At 40.1% G+C, this 19885-nt stretch overlaps 3 protein-coding genes across 6 annotated transcripts; all 3 read left to right on the forward strand.

Annotated features, from left to right (window-relative positions):
* Window positions 1-1785: 1785 nt before the first annotated feature.
* On the forward strand, window positions 1786-3714 carry LOC106597515 (gamma-crystallin M2). Its single transcript, XM_014188696.3, has 3 exons — window positions 1786-1830; window positions 2085-2327; window positions 2858-3714. The coding sequence occupies exons 1-3, from the start codon at window positions 1822-1824 to the stop codon at window positions 3128-3130; spliced, it is 525 nt and encodes a 174-aa protein (XP_014044171.1). The 5' UTR covers window positions 1786-1821; the 3' UTR covers window positions 3131-3714.
* A 748-nt stretch (window positions 3715-4462) lies between these two features.
* Window positions 4463-5987, forward strand: LOC106586382 (gamma-crystallin M2-like). Its single transcript, XM_014173598.3, has 3 exons — window positions 4463-4600; window positions 4823-5065; window positions 5641-5987. The coding sequence occupies exons 1-3, from the start codon at window positions 4586-4588 to the stop codon at window positions 5914-5916; spliced, it is 534 nt and encodes a 177-aa protein (XP_014029073.1). The 5' UTR covers window positions 4463-4585; the 3' UTR covers window positions 5917-5987.
* Window positions 5988-7803: 1816 nt separating this feature from the next.
* Window positions 7804-17906, forward strand: LOC106586355 (gamma-crystallin M1). Of its 4 annotated transcripts, XM_082968986.1 has the most exons (6): window positions 8520-8575; window positions 8718-8960; window positions 9228-9499; window positions 13397-13426; window positions 17213-17444; window positions 17559-17906. In XM_082968986.1, the coding sequence occupies exons 1-6, from the start codon at window positions 8567-8569 to the stop codon at window positions 17856-17858; spliced, it is 1086 nt and encodes a 361-aa protein (XP_082825112.1). In that variant the 5' UTR covers window positions 8520-8566; the 3' UTR covers window positions 17859-17906. The 4 variants fall into 4 exon arrangements, with proteins under 4 accessions (XP_045563589.1, XP_082825111.1, XP_082825112.1 ...); XM_082968985.1 differs by lacking the exons at window positions 13397-13426; window positions 17213-17444; window positions 17559-17906 and adding an exon at window positions 7883-7915 and having other exon boundaries at window positions 8517-8575; window positions 9228-9562; XM_045707633.2 differs by lacking the exons at window positions 8520-8575; window positions 13397-13426; window positions 17213-17444; window positions 17559-17906 and adding an exon at window positions 7804-7915 and having other exon boundaries at window positions 9228-9562.
* The last annotated feature ends 1979 nt before the right edge of the window (window positions 17907-19885 follow it).

Here is a 19885-nt window from a genome sequence, read left to right on the forward strand (position 1 = left end):
CGCGAGATTTCATCTGGAGAGAGAGGGGAGAAAGAGGTCAAAGCACAGGGTAGGGCAGTGTGAGCAGGACCAGCAGTGTCGTTTGACTTAGCAAACGAGGATCGGATGTCGTCAACCTTCTTTCCAAAATGGTTGACGAAGTCATCCGCAGAGAGGGAGGAGGGGGGGGGAGGGGGAGGAGGATTCAGGAGGGAGGAGAAGGTAGCAAAGAGCTTCCTAGTGTTAGAGGCAGATGCTTGGAGTTTAGAGTGGTAGAAAGTGGCTTTAGCAGCAGAGACAGAAGAGGAAAATGTAGAGAGGAGGGAGTGAAAGGATGCCAGGTCCGCAGGGAGGCGAGTTTTCCTCCATTTCCGCTCGGCTGCCAGGAGCCCTGTTCTGTGAGCTCGCAGTGAGTCGTCGAGCCACGGAGCAGGAGGGGAGGACCGAGCCGGCGTGGAGGATAGGGGACAGAGGAAATCAAAGGATGCAGAGAGGGAGGAGAGGAGGGTTGAGGAGGCAGAATCAGGAGTTAGGTTGGAGAAGGTTTGAGCAGAGGGAAGAGATGATAGGATGGAAGAGGAGAGAGTAGCGGGAGAGAGAGAGAGAGAGCGAAGGTTGGGACGGCGCAATACCATCCGAGTAGGGGGAGAGTGAGAAGTGTTGGATGAGAGCGAGAGGGAAAAGGATACAAGGTAGTGGTCGGAGACTTGGAGTGGAGTTGCAATGAGATTAGTGGAAGAACAGCATCTAGTAAAGATGAGGTCAAGCGTATTGCCTGCCTTGTGAGTAGGGGGGGAAGGTGAGAGGGTGAGGTCGAAAGAGGAGAGGAGTGGAAAGAAGGAGGCAGAGAGGAATGAGTCGAAGGTAGACGTGGGGAGGTAAAGTCACCCAGAACTGTGAGAGGTGAGCCATCCTCAGGAAAGGAACTTATCAAGGCGTCAAGCTCATTGATGAACTCTCCAAGGGAACCTGGAGGGCGATAAATGATAAGGATGTTAAGCTTGAAAGGGCTGGTAACTGTGACAGCATGGAATTCAAATGAGGAGATAGACAGATGGGTCAGGGGAGAAAGAGAGAATGTCCACTTGGGAGAGATGAGGATTCCAGTGCCACCACCCCGCTGGCTCGATGCTCTAGGGGTATGCGAGAACACGTAGTCAGACGAGGAGAGAGCAGTAGGAGTAGCAGTGTTATCTGTGGTAATCCATGTTTCCGTCAGCGCCAGGAAGTCTAGGGACTGGAGGGTAGCATAGGCTGAGATGAACTCAGCCTTGTTGGCCGCAGACCGCAAACCTCTCTGGTCTATCATTAAAACATTTTGACAAAGAGGTGTCCATACCCTGGGTTTACTTAGTGTAATGGTTTTGATTACAAAATGTGTAATTCATGAAATATTCACAAAAATACATTGAATAACATAATATTTTTAATAGAGAAATATTTCATAAAGAGTGAATAACTTCAAATAATTATAACTAATGACTGGCACGAAATCGAAAAGAAAGAAACACTGCAGGAGCTACGATTACCAAACCAACCAATGGATACCTTGTCATGCATTGCCATGTTTGAGTACATACAAAATAAAGCTACATGATCTCTTGGTCATAGCCAAATGCTACCATAACCTGTCCATTTGGGAAAAAAGTGTTCCCAACCTTTTCTCCTCCCCTTTGACCTCTTCAGGACGACACAATGACACTATGTGCAAAAGACCACTGGGTATTACAATATGAATGGCACATGCAGAGTCTGCAATTCATGTTCACTATATATGTGACAGGTGGAGTCTTCAAAGGGCTGGGCAGACCACACCGACAAGGCACAACAAGCCCAGCTACCATGGGGAAGGTAAACCTTCAAAACAGCTATGAGGGATCACAGAGTAGAATAGTAAAAAGGGTGTTGATGGCAATATCAATTTCAGGCATTCCCATTGAATTCATGTGGGTGTTTTTGTGTTCTTGTATTCTTGTACCACCATTGATTAGAATTGAAAGGATTAAGCTTATCCTTGATCAATTCATCTTTGTATTAATCCTTGATCAATCTTCAATGTTCTGTCTTTGTGAATATTAACAACATGATATAAACGTTATGCCTAGATCATCTTCTACGAAGACAAGGACTATGGGGGCCGTCACTTTGAATGCAATGGTGACTGCACAGACATGCTCGGCCTTCTCAGCCGGTGCAACTCCATCAAGGTGACATGTGGATGCTTCATGATCTATGAGAAGCCCAACTACACTGGCCACCAATACTACCTGTGTCGAGGAGAGTATCCTGACTACAGTCGTTGGATGGGAACAAATGACAACATCAACTCATGCCACATCATCTCCTCGGTGAGCTCTCTGTTTGTATGACTGCCATGACAAAAATTTGTTAAGTTAATAAATGTGTATTCATGAACAGTTTATCAAAAGTTAATGAAGGTATATTGCTCCAGTTAACTTTTTCGTGAAATAAAAGCAAAACATTTGCTTGTATTCTATGTTTATTTTTTTGTACAAATAGTACATTCGCTATAAAAGTATGTTCAGATGTATGTATAGTGGAATCTATATATATTTCACTCTCAAAAAGTAAACTTGGAGCAATCTAATTTTGGGCATAAATTATGCAAATGGTAAAGTGTGGAATTCTGGGTTAACATGATCCTGAGAGATCATTGCAACATTTTTGAAGGGTTTTCAATCTTGTGATTAAACGTCACTTAATACATTTGTAACAAGTTGGTGCAGGTGTGTGTGTGTAGGGGTGGGGGTGTGTAACCATAATGATTTGTAATGCTCCTCTGATTATCAGATAAAGATAGAAGTTCTAAGATGGCACAATTATAATGTCTTTTTTCACCTTCTCAAATCAATAACAGGTGCCTGGATCCTACAACATGCGTCTCTTTGAGAGAATAGAGTATGGTGGGCAGATAATGGATCTGGTGGATGACTGTCCCAGCGTCATGGATCGTTTCCACATCAATGACATTTTCTCTTGCAATGTGATAGGAGGAAACTGGCTGTTCTACGAGCACCAAAACTACGGGGGAAGGATGTACCTTATAAAGCCTGGGTATTACAGGAGATTCAGCGAATGGGGCGGCAGGAGTGCCAGAGTGGGTTCTATTCGACGAATCATGGACTACTGAACATCCCCTCCTATCAATTAATTGGACGATGTGGCTAGCATCTCTGCGGATAGCTAGGACTCATGGTGGGACAATAACTCAATCACTCAAGTCAAGAGATTGTACACCCCACCCTCACTTCACGTTAATGGATAATCTAATTTCCTGTTACTGGTATAAAACACAAACATAAAAGTATAGAGAAGGTGAAAATGAAATCAGAGAAGATGTCGAACGAACCTCAACGACATGACGGGATATAAGAAGTTCCAAGGAGAGACAACTGATTACAAAGCCTATGGGCAAAAATTATACTTTTAAATTGGAATATCTTCAACAAAAACAAAGAGGACCAATGCAATACACACTTCACAGTTTTAAAATACCTGTGTTGTTATGGCATGTTCAGCTGATCAGGCGCTTAATTTTTTTGAATATTTTCACTTTGATGTAATATTGACACTTGTATATGATGGACCAATACTTATCAATGATGATCACTGACTATATAATTTGATCACATTCAGTCTGCAAATGGTAGCAAGTCTCTGGCTCTGTTCTTGACCAATGACTCAGTGCTACAATAAACAAATGGAAACATGGAACTCTGATATTCTAGTAATTAACTATTCAATAATCCCACCACAATTACCAGATGGCATATAACACAATTAAAATATCTGCCAGATATGGGTTTATTATAGAGATGCATATTCTGATCGTTCTATTGACTGACTATTTATCTTACTGATATATTTGTCAGGGGCCATGCAAAACAAATGTTTCACCAGATTTTAGCTACCTAGCTTATTTTCATTTGCAGCCCCTATGCGTTGTAACCTTGACTTTATGAAACAGTGAATTATAAAGCAAAGGTGTCCATGGGTGTTTTCTCAATATCGAGGACAGGTAAGACCATATTGGTAAAGGTAGATCTATGTCTTATGTGGGCCATGTTCATCGTTCTGATTAGATGCAGTATACAACACATATGCTACTGTAAATTGATAATTACCATGTATTTATTTTTTACAAAGATTGAATTATATGAATAAACTAGGCTAAGTGGATTCTTAAAAAGTTCAAAGAAATACTAGTATTTTTTTATTTCATGGCCGTGTATTGGCTCTCTAACATGTAGCTGGCTACCACTGTATAATTAATATGGTGTTGATAGGTTTTGCTGATGCTGTGCAGTGTACTGTATCAGTCTGGTATCCAGTAGTGTTTTCTGAGAATTGTGATGAACATGGGGGAGAGAACAATAACTGGTTACGCACGGCCATCTATACATAAACAGATTTTTTTCACCCACCTCCACCATTGAAACACTATGACTGAGGGATATATTTGAATGACAATACTTTGTGCTGTGCAATCACACAGCTGCCCTGTGTGTGTGATTTTTTTTTATAAAAGACAGTGCTGGACTGAGGGACATTGAGCACTGAGCCGTCACCCCCATCCACCGCCAACATGACTATGGGAAAGGTAAGGAAGAAGGCCATGGTTTTACAACTTTCCAGATTTGTATGCATTAAAACGGAACAGTTTCACAGTAATATTTTATAGTATTTAATAAATGTTACATGCACAGTTTCTACAAATACTTAAAGTAATGCTACTAGTTTAGCAGACAGATCTCATGCAGTTCAGCAACAGTAGTCCTGTTGTTCTAGGGATAATGATGTTCTGTGATGTGGTTGGTTGCAGATCATCTTTTACGAAGACAGGAACTTCCAGGGTCGCTCTCATGAGTGCAGCAGCGACTGTGCCGACCTGCACTCCTACTTCAACCGCTGCAACTCCATCAAGGTTGAGAGCGGATGCTTCATGGTCTACGAGCGCCCCAACTACATGGGAAACCAGTACTTTGTGAGGAGGGGCGAGTACCCAGATAACCAGCGAATGATTGGCATCAACGACTGCATCAGGTCCTGCCGTATGATCCCCATGGTGAGTGAGGTTCGAAATACAAGTAATACAAATACAAGTAAAACAAATACAAGTAAAACAAATACAAGTAACACAAATACAAGTAATACATGTAATACATCTAGGGCCAACATGTTGTACGGTGGGTTGAAGGAAAGTAACAGTTTATCAATGAATTATGCAAATATATGGCATACATTTTGTTTTAAAGCAGAGCCAAAGTCATAACCAGATACATTTGAATTCTGCAATTGTATTATATGTATTTTATTGATTAATTCTGAAAGAGTGGTTGTGCATAAATAAGCTACCTACATATAACATGAAGCTGCCATCAGATGAATCAGTCACAAATTTGTTGAATATAACCTACATCTAAATCACAACTAAAGCCTTTAGCAACGTTTATCTCTAAAATCACCATTATATTTAATTCAATGTAAGAAATATAGAAATGATATAGAAATATAGACATTTTTTTCCATACAGTAACCATGTAATAACTATTTAACTATGTAATAACTATGCAGTAACTATGTAATAACTATGCAGTTACTGTCTAATAACTATGTAACACCTGTTTGATCCCGTTACAGCACCGTGGCCAGTACAGAATGAGAATGTATGATCGTCCTGACATGGGCGGCCAGATGAATGAGCTGAGCGATGACTGCCCCAACGTCCAGGACCGTTTCCGTATGTCCGACATCAACTCCTGCAACGTGATGGACGGCCACTGGCTGATGTACGACCAGCCCAACTACAAGGGCAGGCAGTACTATGTGAGGCCCGGCGAGTACAGGAGGTTCAACGACTGGGGAGGATTGAGCCCCAAGATCGGCTCCCTCAGAAGGATAACTGACTTCAACTGAACTAAAGCTCCATTTTGAACTATCAACTGTCACTCTAGTCCACAATAAACTTTGATTCGCAATCAAAAAAACTCAGTGTTATGTCTTCCACTTCTCTTTGAGAAGGTTATTGGTATCTTCTCAGAACTCAACCCCATTGCTAGAAACCCTCACTGATAATTCATGCAAAGTTTGTTGATTTTAAAAACCTCTTCATGCAGTCCAAATACACTTCTTGACACAGCATTTGAGATACATTATTTATCTTGTTCTACAGTAGGCTGTAGATATCTAAACCTTACACAAATCAGTACAGCACCACAACCATGAATGTTCCTTGTACATATCAAAACACCTAATCATTACTAGAATATATATTTTTTCATATCAAAAAGTAGAGATTAATCACCAAACCCCACATTATATGTGAGAAAATACATTTCGCTACAGTTTTCGCTCTTACTTTGGTACAAACCATAATTCAAATACCTGTTAATGACTTCCCTTGCTTTCTCTGTACCTGCTACAGTTAAACGAGAAGAATCAGATTTTTACAAGGTCGTTTTGGTCTTACTTATTCCTTGGATCTTATTTATATGTCATATTTCATTATATATGAATGCAGCTTGTTTACAAGAATGCACCTATCAAATAATAGAAAGATACAAATATATAACAACATTGATAATAAAGTTAGAACAAAACCACGGAAAGGATACTGGATCATTCCCTGGTTAGATGCTGAGTTTAATGAGCTATGTACTATAACCAACAATATTTCTAAAATACAATTATTTCAATATTTCTAAGGGCAATATTTCTGTGTTAAACATTTTGAGAATTCCTTAACATGCCAATAAACCTAACTGACTCTCTGCTCCACTTACCACAGTCTTCGTAGTGGTACCACATCATGTCACAACTTGACACACTTTACTTTACCCCCTCAACATAAAGTCATCTTGTGTTTAACAGCCAAGTAATAAAGCAGTAAGATGTGGGGTAAGACAAGACAGATTCTGATAACAATGTTAATGAAAAAGTTCCAAGAGTAATGTCATGGATAAGACATTTACAGGTCACATGATCCTCTATGTTCAACAGGCACCACTAATGTCCTGGGATGCTTCATGAAGTGAGATGGAAAAGTTACTACTTCGTTGTTCAGTGCATGAACCCAGTCTCTGAATGATACAGCAGTTCTGCATGGGCACATGAACTAACTATAGACGACAACAAAGCATGGCCAATAACTAGACACTCTTCTAGTCTCTAGGGGTTGTGAGGTACAACTGGACCCTTCGTAGTGGGCAAAACAGGTTACAATGACATTACAACTAGATTACAACTAGTCCAATGGCTGCATTTCAACCAGCTTTGGCCACTGGGTTTACACTAAAGCCAGACATTTGTTATACCCTATTTCACATCCCCATTCACATTACAAGACAGTTCTTATATAAAGTTGTGAAATACAAGGCTCTAACATTCACCAATTTCATGGTGGAACCTTCATGCCTTCTATGGAACAACAATGAGCATTTATGGACGATTCAATGTTTTTGACTGGATGTCACAAGTACTTTGTGATTAAGGTGTTTCTTCAACGTATTGTAGGGCAAATGTGGCATTTCAGTTAGTTTTCCATCAGCCTGCCAAAATAATAAGTAGTTTTATACATCGCCTGTCATAAAAAACAAACTACATTATATCAACCTTTGCTTCCCAGATTCATTACTTGGCTGTTATTGACATAAGCCTACAGCATGGCCAACTACCGTTGACTAGAGACCTATGTAATGTTCATGAAATTACATTCTGCTTTCCAGCACAGTGTCATTGTTTACTTTTATGCTTAAATTGAAACAGAGAGGTGATTGGTATTTCTGGGGATAAAGGAATGACACAAACAAATGGCTTGTTTACTGGATAAAAGCAAGCTGCAATTAGTCAAGGATGGTCATGGGAAGAGCGTAGCCAGTAAGAAAGAGGTTTTGGACCGTCCTTGGCAGTGGATATGGTAAGTTATGCTATGGTATGAAAACAATTGCTAGAATGCGGGAAAAATTGGTTAAAACTCACTTTTGAATTGTTTTAACTACAGGGAGGAGAGGTGTACTAGTAATGGTAAAGGTGGTGGTAGTGTTTGGTAATAATGTAGTTATAGTAATATTCTGTTCCTAATCATTTTGGGGTTGTGATTAATGTACAGTAAGTAGCCCATGACACATTGAATATTCACACATGATGTACTGTAAATAGTCTGTGTGTTACACGCAGGATGCAATCTTTCTAAATGTACTCATTTGCATAAAATGGGTTGCAAATGCAGACGAGAAGAGAGAGTGAATGGCTACCTCTTTGGGCAACATATTTAATGCTAAAGGGCTGTTCCATATTGTTCTGTACCTATTGTCCATTGGATGTGTGGATACCATACTAGTCTTTTCTTTTGTCTATGCATGTCAAAGCACCAAACCAGTAATTATTTATCCTTTTTTCCCCAAATACAAATCCATATTTCTCACCCAATGTTGTGCTACAACAAAAAGGTAAACATGTGCCAGTACCCTGAATTATAACTATGTGAGCATTTGAATAACAATACTTTGTTTGTCAAGAGGTAGTATAAAAAGCTCTGAAAACATGTGGAATCTCTCCAACGGAGACCATGGGCAAGGTAGGACTTTTCCCCTGTGCTAATGAACTGTAAACTCTGACCGTTTTACTCTCTTCTCTGCTCTATAATGTGTTCAGTATATTTTCCCACCCCCCATGGCAGCCCAAAGTGAAATTTATAATTGGATTTTCTTGATTTGCAGATTACATTTTACGAGGACAGGAACTTCCAAGGTCGTAGTTATGAGTGCAGCAATGACTGCACAGACCTGCACTCCTACTTCAGCCGCTGTAACTCCATCAGGGTGGAGAGTGGCTGTTTTATGATCTATGAGCGCCCCAACTACATGGGCCACCAGTATTACATGAGAAGGGGAGAATATCCTGATTACCAGCGTTGGATGGGCTTCAGTAGCTGTATCCGATCATGCCGTATGATTCCAATGGTAAGTTCTGACCGGATATGTGAAAGCTTTACTGAAGCAACGAAAGGAACCTGAAGATTACTTTCCAAACAAGAGAGTTGGAGCAAGGATAAGAACATTTATCACTCTCAAATGATCTCTGTTTATGCTTTAGATTTATGAACTTCCTGGAATTATCCAATAATTTTTTTTTCATATTTAATGGCGTCTTGCCATTATAATGTCCATCTACTCTCTGTTCAGTATCCACTGGATGCCATTTTGATTGTTCTTCTTGTTGTTCCACAGTACCGGGGTTCATATAGGATGCGAATCTACGAGAAGGCCGACTTTAGCGGTCACATGATGGAGTTCATGGATGACTGTCCCTGTGTGTCTGATCGTTTCCACCACCGCCACGTCTACTCCTGTAATATCATGAACGGCTTCTGGATCTTCTACGAGTATCCCAACTACCGGGGACGACAGTACTTCCTAAGAGCCGGAGAGTACAGGAGATACCGTGAATGGTGCGCCACCTGCGCCATTGTAGGCTCCTTTAGACGGGTCACTGACTTTTAGCCATCCTGCTCAAGCACTTGCTGTAAATACATGCTTAGTTATTAAAATGGTTACATTTTTAACCCCTTTGTGTATGAATGATATTTGACTTGTTTAAATATTAATTATTTAAATAACTAATACTCATTAAATGTTCACTGTGTTTTTGTGGTTTCTCATAAGTTAGTATAAAATGACACTACCATATCCAATAATTATTCAATCAAAGTCAGGTCGTTACTTGTGCAAACAATTATCAAATACCACTTAATTCTCTCTACAGTATTGACCAATTAGATTGTTTTCAGACTACTAGACTTTTGGACACTAAAATCAAATGGCCTTAGCTACCATAAGTGGCTATCTAAGGAGGCAGGACAACATCATGTTTTGAATGAAACACCATTAAGAAGAAAGTAAGCATACCTCAGAAAATATTGAATCTAAAGTTGAACACCAAAATATTAATAAATAAGTATTTCATTACTCATTACAAGTAGTACAATTCCTAAGCATATATACTCATTTGTAAAGCATTTCGTCATATTTAGAAACAGTTATAATGGCCTCTTCATGTAAGTTAATATACATTCAAATACAGACTTCCAGTACAGTATAAAATTAATAATGTATTTTACATACAAATAAGCCCACACTTCTGCAAAAATATAGAAAATAATCTTAAACAACAGTAAAGATTTGATGTCCTGCAAAAGACCTTGTGACACAGTTATGTATAAAAAGGCCTAACAAAAAATAAAAACCATCATTATCATTAACACGAGTTGAGTTATTACTTGATATCAGTTGAGTAATCACTTCAATCAGAACGAAATAATATCAAATTAATCCTCAACCATTATTGATCCTGTCACTGGTGGACTAAAATGTTTGATGCATCGTAAAAGGGTTTGCCAAATGTTAGAACATTTATATGAGGTAATTGTAAGATAAATAACTTTTATTCTGGTCTCAACAAAATTAGAAATCAGTATTATATAACTTTAGTAATCAGTATTGAATGAATTATTGGATTAAATACAAATACATATGTGCATAGCCACATATATAGGTGATTCTCCAGAAGTGGTGCAAATTGCAGTCCCCCCTAATAAATGAATAAACCAATAAACTACTGTACTCTGCTGTACAGTACTGTACTGTTCTCTACTGTACTCTATTGTACTGTACCCTACTCTACTCTATTGTACTCTACGTTTGTGTACTCTACTGTACTGTGCTCTACTATACTGTACTGTACCCTACTCTACTGTGCTGTGCTCTACTATACTGTACTGTACTGTACTGTACTGTACTGTACTGTACCTGAGTTTATTCTACTTGAGTTTCTTACAACTGAGGAAAGGGCCCATGGACTTTTGATCCAGAACACTCAAGACTACATAAATTCAGTCTTTAAACTGTCATAGTCTCAACTCACTGGGTCTTGCTCATAGGGACCAATGTCCGGGTATAAATCTTGGTCTTGGCTGGATATTACCATTGTCTTTGGTTTACAAACAATAGGCAACCCAATTTGAAGAAGACAATCTTTGGTCATTGGCTGGTAGCCTAGCGGTTAAGAGAGTTGGGCCAGAAACTGAAACGTTGCTGGTTCAAATCCCTGAGCCAATTAGGTTAAAAATCTGGCAATGTGCCCTTGAGTAAGGCACTTTACCCTAACTGCTTCTGTAAATTGCTCTGGATAAGAGTGTCTGCTAAATTACTCCAATGTAAGTTTTTATTCACTCCCAACCCATAGGAATTCTCACCCAGTTGATTACTTTTAAATAGTGGAAGCCCTCTATGGTAATGTCTGTACTAATACTATCTATCTAGAGTCCGTCATTTATCTCTATGACTGACATGACACAGAAACACATGCTATTTTGCCAAATAAAGATAGGTAAAGTGATCATTTAAACATCTAACAACATAATTGATAAGATGCATAAGTAATCCAATCAATCAACAAGTTTCAGATTCATACAGTCAACACTGAACATTTTACAGAGAACAATATAGATTATATTTCTCTAAATTCAATTTAAAGGTTTTGAAAATCTAAATGATCACCCTATGCATGGGTCTCCCTTTATTGCAACTTTTCCCACTGTTTCGGTAGTAAACAATTGAGTGGGATGGATTAGGAATTCTGGAAAATATTTAAAATATGCCAAACAAACAAAGTGTGTGAATAGTATATACACTGACTATACAAAACTTCAAGAACACCTGCTCTTTCCATGACATAGACTAACCAGGTGGATCCAGGTAAAAGCTATGATCCCTTATTGATGTCACTTGAAAAATCCACTTCAATCAGTGTAGACATGGATTGAGACATGGATTGTGTGTGAGCCATTCAGAGGGTAAATGGGCAAGACAAAAGTATGGTAGTAGGTGCCAGGCGCACCGGTTTCTGGTAAGAACTGCAACACTGCTTGGTTTTTCACGCTCAACAGTATCACTTTTTTTTTAATCAAGAATAGTCCACCACCCAAAGAACATCCAACCAACTTAACATAAATGTGGGAAGCATTGGAGTCAACATGGGCCAGCATCCCTGTGAGGGTGGTGTGTAACTCAATATTAGGAAGGTGTTCCTAATGTCTGGTATACTCAGTATACTTATGTTGGAAGACGTGTGTTGAAAGTTAGGCAAAAATAGGATACAAACGCGAATTCTTTTCCAAACCCAATTTGCACCAGTTCTATAGAATAACCCAGCTTGCATTAAATGAAAGTGACATGAGTAAGTTACTAGCAAGGTTTCCAACCAATTGACGAAAGACTTTCATGTGAATATTAAAACATTTGCATAAAAGCAATACACGCATTTTCAAATCAAATCAAATTGTATTTGTCACATGTGCCGAATACAACAGGTGCAGACCTTACCATTAATTGCTTACTTACAAGCCCTTAACCAACAATGCAGTTCAAGAAAAAGAGTTACTAAAATATTTACTAAATAAACTTTAGTAACATAAGAAAATTACAAAACAATAACGAGGCTATATACAGGGGGTACCGGTAGTGAGTCATTGTGGTTAGTTGAGGTAATTTGTAAAGTGACTCTGCATACATAATAAACAGCGAGTAGCAGCAGTGTAAAAACAATATTGGGGGGGTGGTCAATGCAAATGGTCTGGGTGGCCATTTTAGTAATTGTTCAGCAATCTTATGGCTTGGGGATAGAAGCTGTTAAGGAGCCTTTTGGTCCTGGATGTCAGGAAGTTTGGCCCCAGTGATGTACTGGGCCGTAGGCACTACCCTCTGTAGCGCCAAGCAGTTGCCATACCAGGCAGTGATGCAACCGGTCAAGATGCTCTCGATGGTGCAGCTGTAGAACCTTTTGAGGATCGGGGGACCCATGCCAAATATTTTTCGGTCTACTGAGGGGGAAAAGGGGTGGTTGTGCCCTCTTCACAATTGTCCTGGTGTGTTTGGACCATGATAGTTTGTTGGTGATGTGGAGACCAAGAAACTTGAAACTCTCGACCCGCTCCACTTCAGCCCCTTCTATGTTAATGGGGGCCTGTCGGCACCCCTTATCCTATAATCAGCTCCTTTGTCTTGCTCACATTGAGGGAAAGGTTGTTGTTGTTGTCCTGGTACCACACTGCCAGGTCTCTGACCTCCTCCCAATAGGCTGTCTTATCGTTGTCGGTGATCAGGCCTACCAGTGTTGTGTCGTCAGCAAACTTGATGTTGGTGTTGGAGTTGTGCTTGGCCACACAGTTGTGGGTGAATAGGGAGTACAGGAGGGGACTAAGCATGCACCCCTGAGGGGCCCCCGTGTTGAGGATCAGCGTGGCGGATGTGTTGTTACCTACCCTTACCACCTGGGGGCGGCCCGTCAGGAAGTACAGGATCCAGTTGCAGTGGGAGGTGTTTAGTCCCAAGGTCCTTAGCTTAGTGATGAGCTTTGTGGGCACTATGGTGTTGAACGCTGAGCTGTAGTCAATGAACAGCATTCTCACATAGGTGTTCCTTTTGTCCAGGTGGGAAAGGGCAGATCTGTGGATTTGTTGGGGCGGTATGCAAATTGGAGTGGGTCTAGGGTTTCTGGGATAATAGTGTTGATGTGAGCCATGACCAGCCTTTCAAAGGACTTCATGGCTACAGACGTGAGTGCGACAGGGCGGTAATCATTTAGGCAGGTTATCTTTGCTTTCTTGGCCACAGGGACTATGGTATCTGTTTGAAACATTTAGGTGTTACAGACTCGGTCAGGGAGAGGTTGAAAATATCAGTGAAGACACTTGCCAGTTTTTCCGCACATGCTTTGAGTACACGTCCTGGTAATCTGTCTGGCCCTGCGGCTTTGTGAATGTTGACCTGTTTAAAGATCTTGCTCACATCAGCTAAGGAGAGCAGAAACACACTGTCGTCCGGAACAGCTTGTGCTCTCATGCATGCTTCAGTGTTGCTTGCCTCTAAGTGAGCATATAAGGCATTTAGCTCGTCTGGTAGGCTTGTGTCACTGGGCAGCTTGCGTCTGGGTTTCCCTTTGTAGTCCGTAATATTTTTCAAGCCCTGCCACATCCGACGAGCGTCAGACCCAGTGTAGTAGCATTCAATCTTAGTTCTGTATTGATGCTTTGCCTGTTTGATGGTTTGTCTGAGGGTATAGCGGGATTTTTTATAAGCGTCAGGATAAGTGTCCCGCTCCTTGAAAGCGGAGGCTCTAACCTTTAGCTCGGTGCGGATGTTGCCTGTAATCCATGGCTTCTGGTTGGGAAATGTACGTACGGTCACGACGTTGTCGATGCACTTATTGATGAAGCCGGTGACTGAGGTGGAATACTCCTCAATGACATTGGATGAATCCCGGAACATATTCCAGTCGGTGCTAGCAAAACAGTCCTGTAGCGTAGCATCCGCGTCATCTGACCACTTCCGTAATGAGCGAGTCACTGGTACTTCCTGCTTTAGTTTTTGCTTGTAAGCAGGAATCAGGAGGATATAATTATGGTCTGATATGCCAAATGGAGGGCGAGGGAGAGGTTTGTATGCATCTCTAGAGTTTTTTTCCTCTGGTTGCAGATGTGACATAGTGGTAGAAATGAGGTAAAATGGATTTAAGTTTGCCTGCATTAAAGGCCGCTTCTGGATGAACATTTTCTTGTTTGCTTATGGCCTTATACAGCTCGTTGAGTACGTTCTTTGTGCAAGCATCGGTTTGTGGTGGTAAATAGACGGCTACGAATAATATAGATGAGAACTCTCTTGGTAGATATTGTGGTCTACAGCTTATCGTGAGGTATTCTGCCTCAGGCGAGCAATACCTCGAGACTTCTTTTATATTAGACATCGCGCTCCAGCAGTTATTGACAAATAGACACACACTCCGGCCCCTCGTCTTACCAGACGTAGTTGCTCTGTCCTGCCGATGCACAGAGATGCCAGCCGGCTCTATATTATCCGTGTCGTCGTTCAGCCACGTCTCGGTGAAACATGAGATATTACAGCTTTTAATGTCCCGTTGGTAGGATAGTCTTAATTGTAGATCGTCCAGTTTATTTTCAAATGATTGCACATTGGCCAATAATACGCAGGGAAGTGGTGGTTTACCTACTCGTCGGGCAAATTCTTACAAGTCACCCTGCCCTCCTCCCCCTTTTCCTCCATCTTTTCTTCGTACTGACAATGGATTTAGGCCTTGTCTTGACAATGTAGTATATCCTTCACATCGGACTCATTAAAGAAGAACTCTTCATCCTGTTCGAGGTGAGTAATTGCTGTTTTGATGTCCAGAAGCTCTTTTCGGTCATAAGAGACGGTAGCAGCAACATTATGCACAGGTTTTCATCAAATTGACTGTTTAAAGTCTGTGAGTGATGACGTAGTGCACATAAAAATAACTTTTGTAGTTAAATTCCCATGAGCTGAATAAAAAATATGACTTAAATGGGTTTCCATCACAGGAGGTTAGTGACACCTTAATTGGGGAGGACGGGCTTGTGGTAATGGCTGGAGCGGTGTAAGTGAAATGGAATGAACATGGTTTCCATGTGTTTGATGCCATTCCATTCACCCGTCCTCGCCTCAGCAGTATCCACTGATTTCCATCGCATTTTCAACTCTACTGATGATTTTGTCAGAAGAAATGTTGTGTTGTTTAGCAAATGTGCCCACTGTGGTCTTGGCATGTGTGCTTTAGCCAACAGCTCGCAGATACAGTGAGGGTATAGCCTACATGATGAGAGCAAGATAGTTTGTATTTGTCAAATGGCACCAGACTAAGAACCCCGATATTTATTGGAAAGCACCAAGCTCATCACTGTGCACTTCCAACACCCTGTGAAGTTCGTCATAACTTATTTAATCTGTAGGCTACTGCATGCTTTCCTAAGTCATAGCTGGAGGACCACACAACATATCATTGCGTGACACCAAGTTTACTTCGATACGATGGTTATTACATCAATATTTTCGCATGAAGGCGTTTCCACCGCTATTTCTTGCATCATTAATTTTACCAACACAAAAAGATCCCACCCTGTCTAGCTTATTTTCTTTTGTCGACATTTGGAAAGTTTACCAGAAAATGTGCTGTTTACATCAGGCCTTACATCAGTTTTTATCCAACATGTACTTTACTGGCATAAAAACGCTGGATGGAAACCTGATTATTGAAAACTCCAAATTGAGCAGAACAATCATACATTCACATGCAAGCCTCACATAAATGTTAGCACCTTTCAGACCCAATTACATTTTTGGACTGAAGGAAATACATGCACTTGTGACTTGAAGGTGTAACTGTTGTCAGTGTAAATCAATCACCCATCAAAACCAATTCATATCTTAATTTCATTAAACAAAAATTCTTCAATTTATTTATCTGTACACTATCCAGTGGATAAACTCAAATGATCAATGACAAATGCAATTTACAGACAGGTTAAACAACCTTTTCCTTTACTAAGGGAGAGAACAGCTATGAATAAGATTCTTTAGTTGTATATTCAAATATTATTATTTCAAGTACATAAAATCATAATAAAAGTGCTGTTCAAACATGACCAGTATGCTCTACTAGATTGAGGACATCATAAACTCACTTCTTCTTTCACTATAACTGTAATATTGCTCTCTGTGTGTTCAACAGAGATGTGTTCTGAAAATCGACCTCATCTGAGTTCTCTACTGTACATCCTCGATTATTGGACAATACTGTATACAAAGAACATTCTTACTGATAAACGTACACAAAAGTGATGCTTATAATGAAACAGACAACACAGGTCATCACTGCCAGAAATGTATGGATGAAAACCATTGTTACACTTTGTAGGCCCTGATCAGCGAAAGCCGTCATACTGCTCAATCATCAGCTTTGGACAATTTGAATAACAACACATCATGGCCCCCTGGTTTCTGTATAAAATGACTGCAGAATGATGGTAGAAGCACAAGCTGATCCACTGTCAACCACCAACCACCAACATGGGCAAGGTAATCTGATCTGACTCACAGTAGCTACATGTAGGCTACAGTTTTACAAAAGTGAAATGTACATTCTATATTCTGTAAATATAATAGTACAGTAACATTATTTAGCTACCTGTTATAAGAAGCAGTTATGGGAATTCAGTAATTCAACATTACCCAGAGTCTAAAAAAATGCAATTGGCCTATATGCTTGATGATTTTTTTGCCTTTTCATGAGTTGTTATACAGTATGTCTCTCTTTTCCTATAGATTATCTTCTATGAGGAGAGGAACTTCCAGGGCCGCAACTATGAGTGCATGAGCGACTGCCCTGACATGTCCCCCTACATGTCCCGCTGCCAGTCCTGCAGGGTTGAGAGCGGCTGCTTCATGGTGTATGAGCGCAACAACTTCATGGGCCAGCAGTTCTTCATGAGGAGGGGAGAGTATCCTGACATGATGCGCATGATGAGCATGGGCATGATGTTCGACAACATCAGGTCCTGCAGAATGATCCCCCAGGTAAGACACTTTATCTCATAGATGATACATTATAGTGTAATTGCCTTTTTGAAGACATACAACATTCAAAGTACATAAGTGTCCTAAAATAATGTTGTTTTTATTGCATTTCAGCACAGAGGATCCTTCAAGATGAGGATCTACGAGAGGGAGAACTTCGGAGGTCAGATGCACGAGATGATGGACGACTGTGACTCCATCCAGGATCGTTTCCGCATGTCTGACTGCCAGTCCTGCAACGTGATGGACGGCCACTGGCTGATGTATGAGCAGCCCCACTACAGAGGCAGGATGATGTACATGAGGCCTGGAGAGTACAGGAACTTCAGGGAGATGGGCATGGGAATGGGAGGCATGAGCCAGGGATCCATGAGATTCATGAGCATGAAGCGTATCAATGATATGTGCAATTAAATGTCTTTAATTGTTCATGGTAATAAAATAATTGAAGATCTTTCATAACTTAATTGTCTTTCTGATTTTCATACCAGTATTAATCTTAAGGCAAAATAAATGGAACGCAATATTTTAAATATCATTGAAGCTTTGTAAATATTCCCACAATGATTACATGGGCATGGATACGTACATGTACAGTATAAGTATCTAGTAGGGTACACATGGTACAACGTCTTCAAGCAAACCTTTTAAATTGTGCAAGCTGCTCTCCCAGTTTCAGGTCATACCTGGATGCTTTTGTAAAGTTTATTAGTTATTTACTGTAGTTCATAGATTGTTTTTCAAATCACTAAGAAATAGTTATAATAGAATGGTTGAAATTATGCTCTTGTCATTTAACTGGTTGCCTGAGCTTACATGGCTGCACTAGTATTCATTTCAGTAGTAATCAATAACGTTACAATCATATGTAAACTCACTATTTTGCAAGCACCAATATAACAATCACATAACTTCAAACATTTTGTTATAACTGTTTAGCAATTTATCTGATCTATAAACTAATAATTAACATTTTATAAACAACTTATTGTCCCCTCATAAATCCCTTTACCTTAATATACATTTTATTGGAACAACTGGAAAATGATTTAATTAATTACATTCCATATAATTATATATTTAAATATATATAAATACATTTTGAATATGTTAAAGCCTCGTGTTATGGACAGGGAATGTAGAGGAGGAGACAGATACAGTGAGTAAGAGAGGGGAATGACCAAGATGGGGTTCGTAACCTCGTTGCCAGTGGGTATTGTGGTCCTGAGTCGGCAGCTCTACCACTAGACCAGACTCTGGGCTGATCCATACAATTCTAAAGGGAGGAAAATATTCCTATGAGGATTACCTCATTTGCATATTTCCCAGAGTGCTTATTTCACACGTCACATGGGAAGATGATGTTATAATGTCTCAACAGGAGGCCCACAACTGTGGATGTAGATGGTCTTCAGATCAAACAAATAGCCTACCATATTTATGGACTATGTTACCAAGGGATAGCGTACATAAAGGTTCAAATCCTAACCTCAGGTCCATGTGCTAAACTCAAACTTTTTTGTAAATCATGCTTTGAGGTCAAATTAACATTCTGCAACTCAATTACCAAAGCACTGTGGGCCCATATTAAATACAGAATATTTTGATGGATGTAAGCTGTCAGTCAGACTCTGCAAAAGTGAAACCGAAACTCAACTCTATGGTTAAATTAAGGTATTAATTAGGAATGGTTACGGTAAGGTTTAAGGTTTGAGATATGGATAAAACAGAAAATAACTGGGATAAAAATTAGTGCCTAGCACTGGGACTTAACCTGTGATCCTTGAAGACGTAGCTCACGGTTTAAACTCTTCTAACTCCATCCACAACACCCGAGCAAGCAAAGAACCTACTAGATCGTAATAGGCGCACATGTTTCCCCTAGTGGACTGTATGAAATTGCAATGGAAATAATTGTAATCTGGAGTCTGCAGTTATGAACCCGGGATTGATATTCCATATGAGAACGGCCTGAGGTTCTGTTAGGATTTCGGCCAAAGAAAATAGCAGGGGTCCAAGCACTGAACCTTGAAATACACCAAATTCAACTTTGATTTGTTATCTATCTGCACAAATACATATCCGTTTGATTAGTAAACTATACAGTAAAACAGTTGAGAACATATCCTCAAATTCAAAACAAGTTTTCAAGTCTGTTTAGGATAATAAAAAGTGTTGGGCTGCTGATTGGCAAAAAAAACAAATGTGAGATTAAGGTGTATTTATGTTTAATTTCAAAATGGGCATAGAGGGAGGTTGAAGACAAATAAGGGAAATGTGCTCAGAACACTTCTAGTTTTATGTGTGTGTGACCGACTGGGTACCATTCACTTCTAGTTTTATGTGTGTGTGACCGACTGGGTACCATTCACTTCTAGTTTTATGTGTGTGTGATCGACTGGGTACCATTCACTTCTAGTTTTATGTGTGTGTGATCGACT

This window comes from Salmo salar, chromosome 25, assembly GCF_965601325.2.
Source record: "Salmo salar chromosome 25, fSalSal1, whole genome shotgun sequence".
NCBI classification, from domain to species: domain Eukaryota; kingdom Metazoa; phylum Chordata; class Actinopteri; order Salmoniformes; family Salmonidae; genus Salmo; species Salmo salar.

What these genes read in the sequence shown, in the direction of transcription:
- LOC106597515 (XM_014188696.3), top strand. An exon ending in CATGCCACATCATCTCCTCG is followed by an intron (nt 2,328 to 2,857) that starts GTGAGCTCTCTG and finishes AATCAATAACAG; the next exon opens with GTGCCTGGATCCTACAACAT.
- LOC106586382 (XM_014173598.3), top strand. An exon ending in CCTGCCGTATGATCCCCATG is followed by an intron (nt 5,066 to 5,640) that starts GTGAGTGAGGTT and finishes ATCCCGTTACAG; the next exon opens with CACCGTGGCCAGTACAGAAT.
- LOC106586355 (XM_082968986.1), top strand. An exon ending in CATGCCGTATGATTCCAATG is followed by an intron (nt 8,961 to 9,227) that starts GTAAGTTCTGAC and finishes GTTGTTCCACAG; the next exon opens with TACCGGGGTTCATATAGGAT. An exon ending in CCTGCAGAATGATCCCCCAG is followed by an intron (nt 17,445 to 17,558) that starts GTAAGACACTTT and finishes ATTGCATTTCAG; the next exon opens with CACAGAGGATCCTTCAAGAT.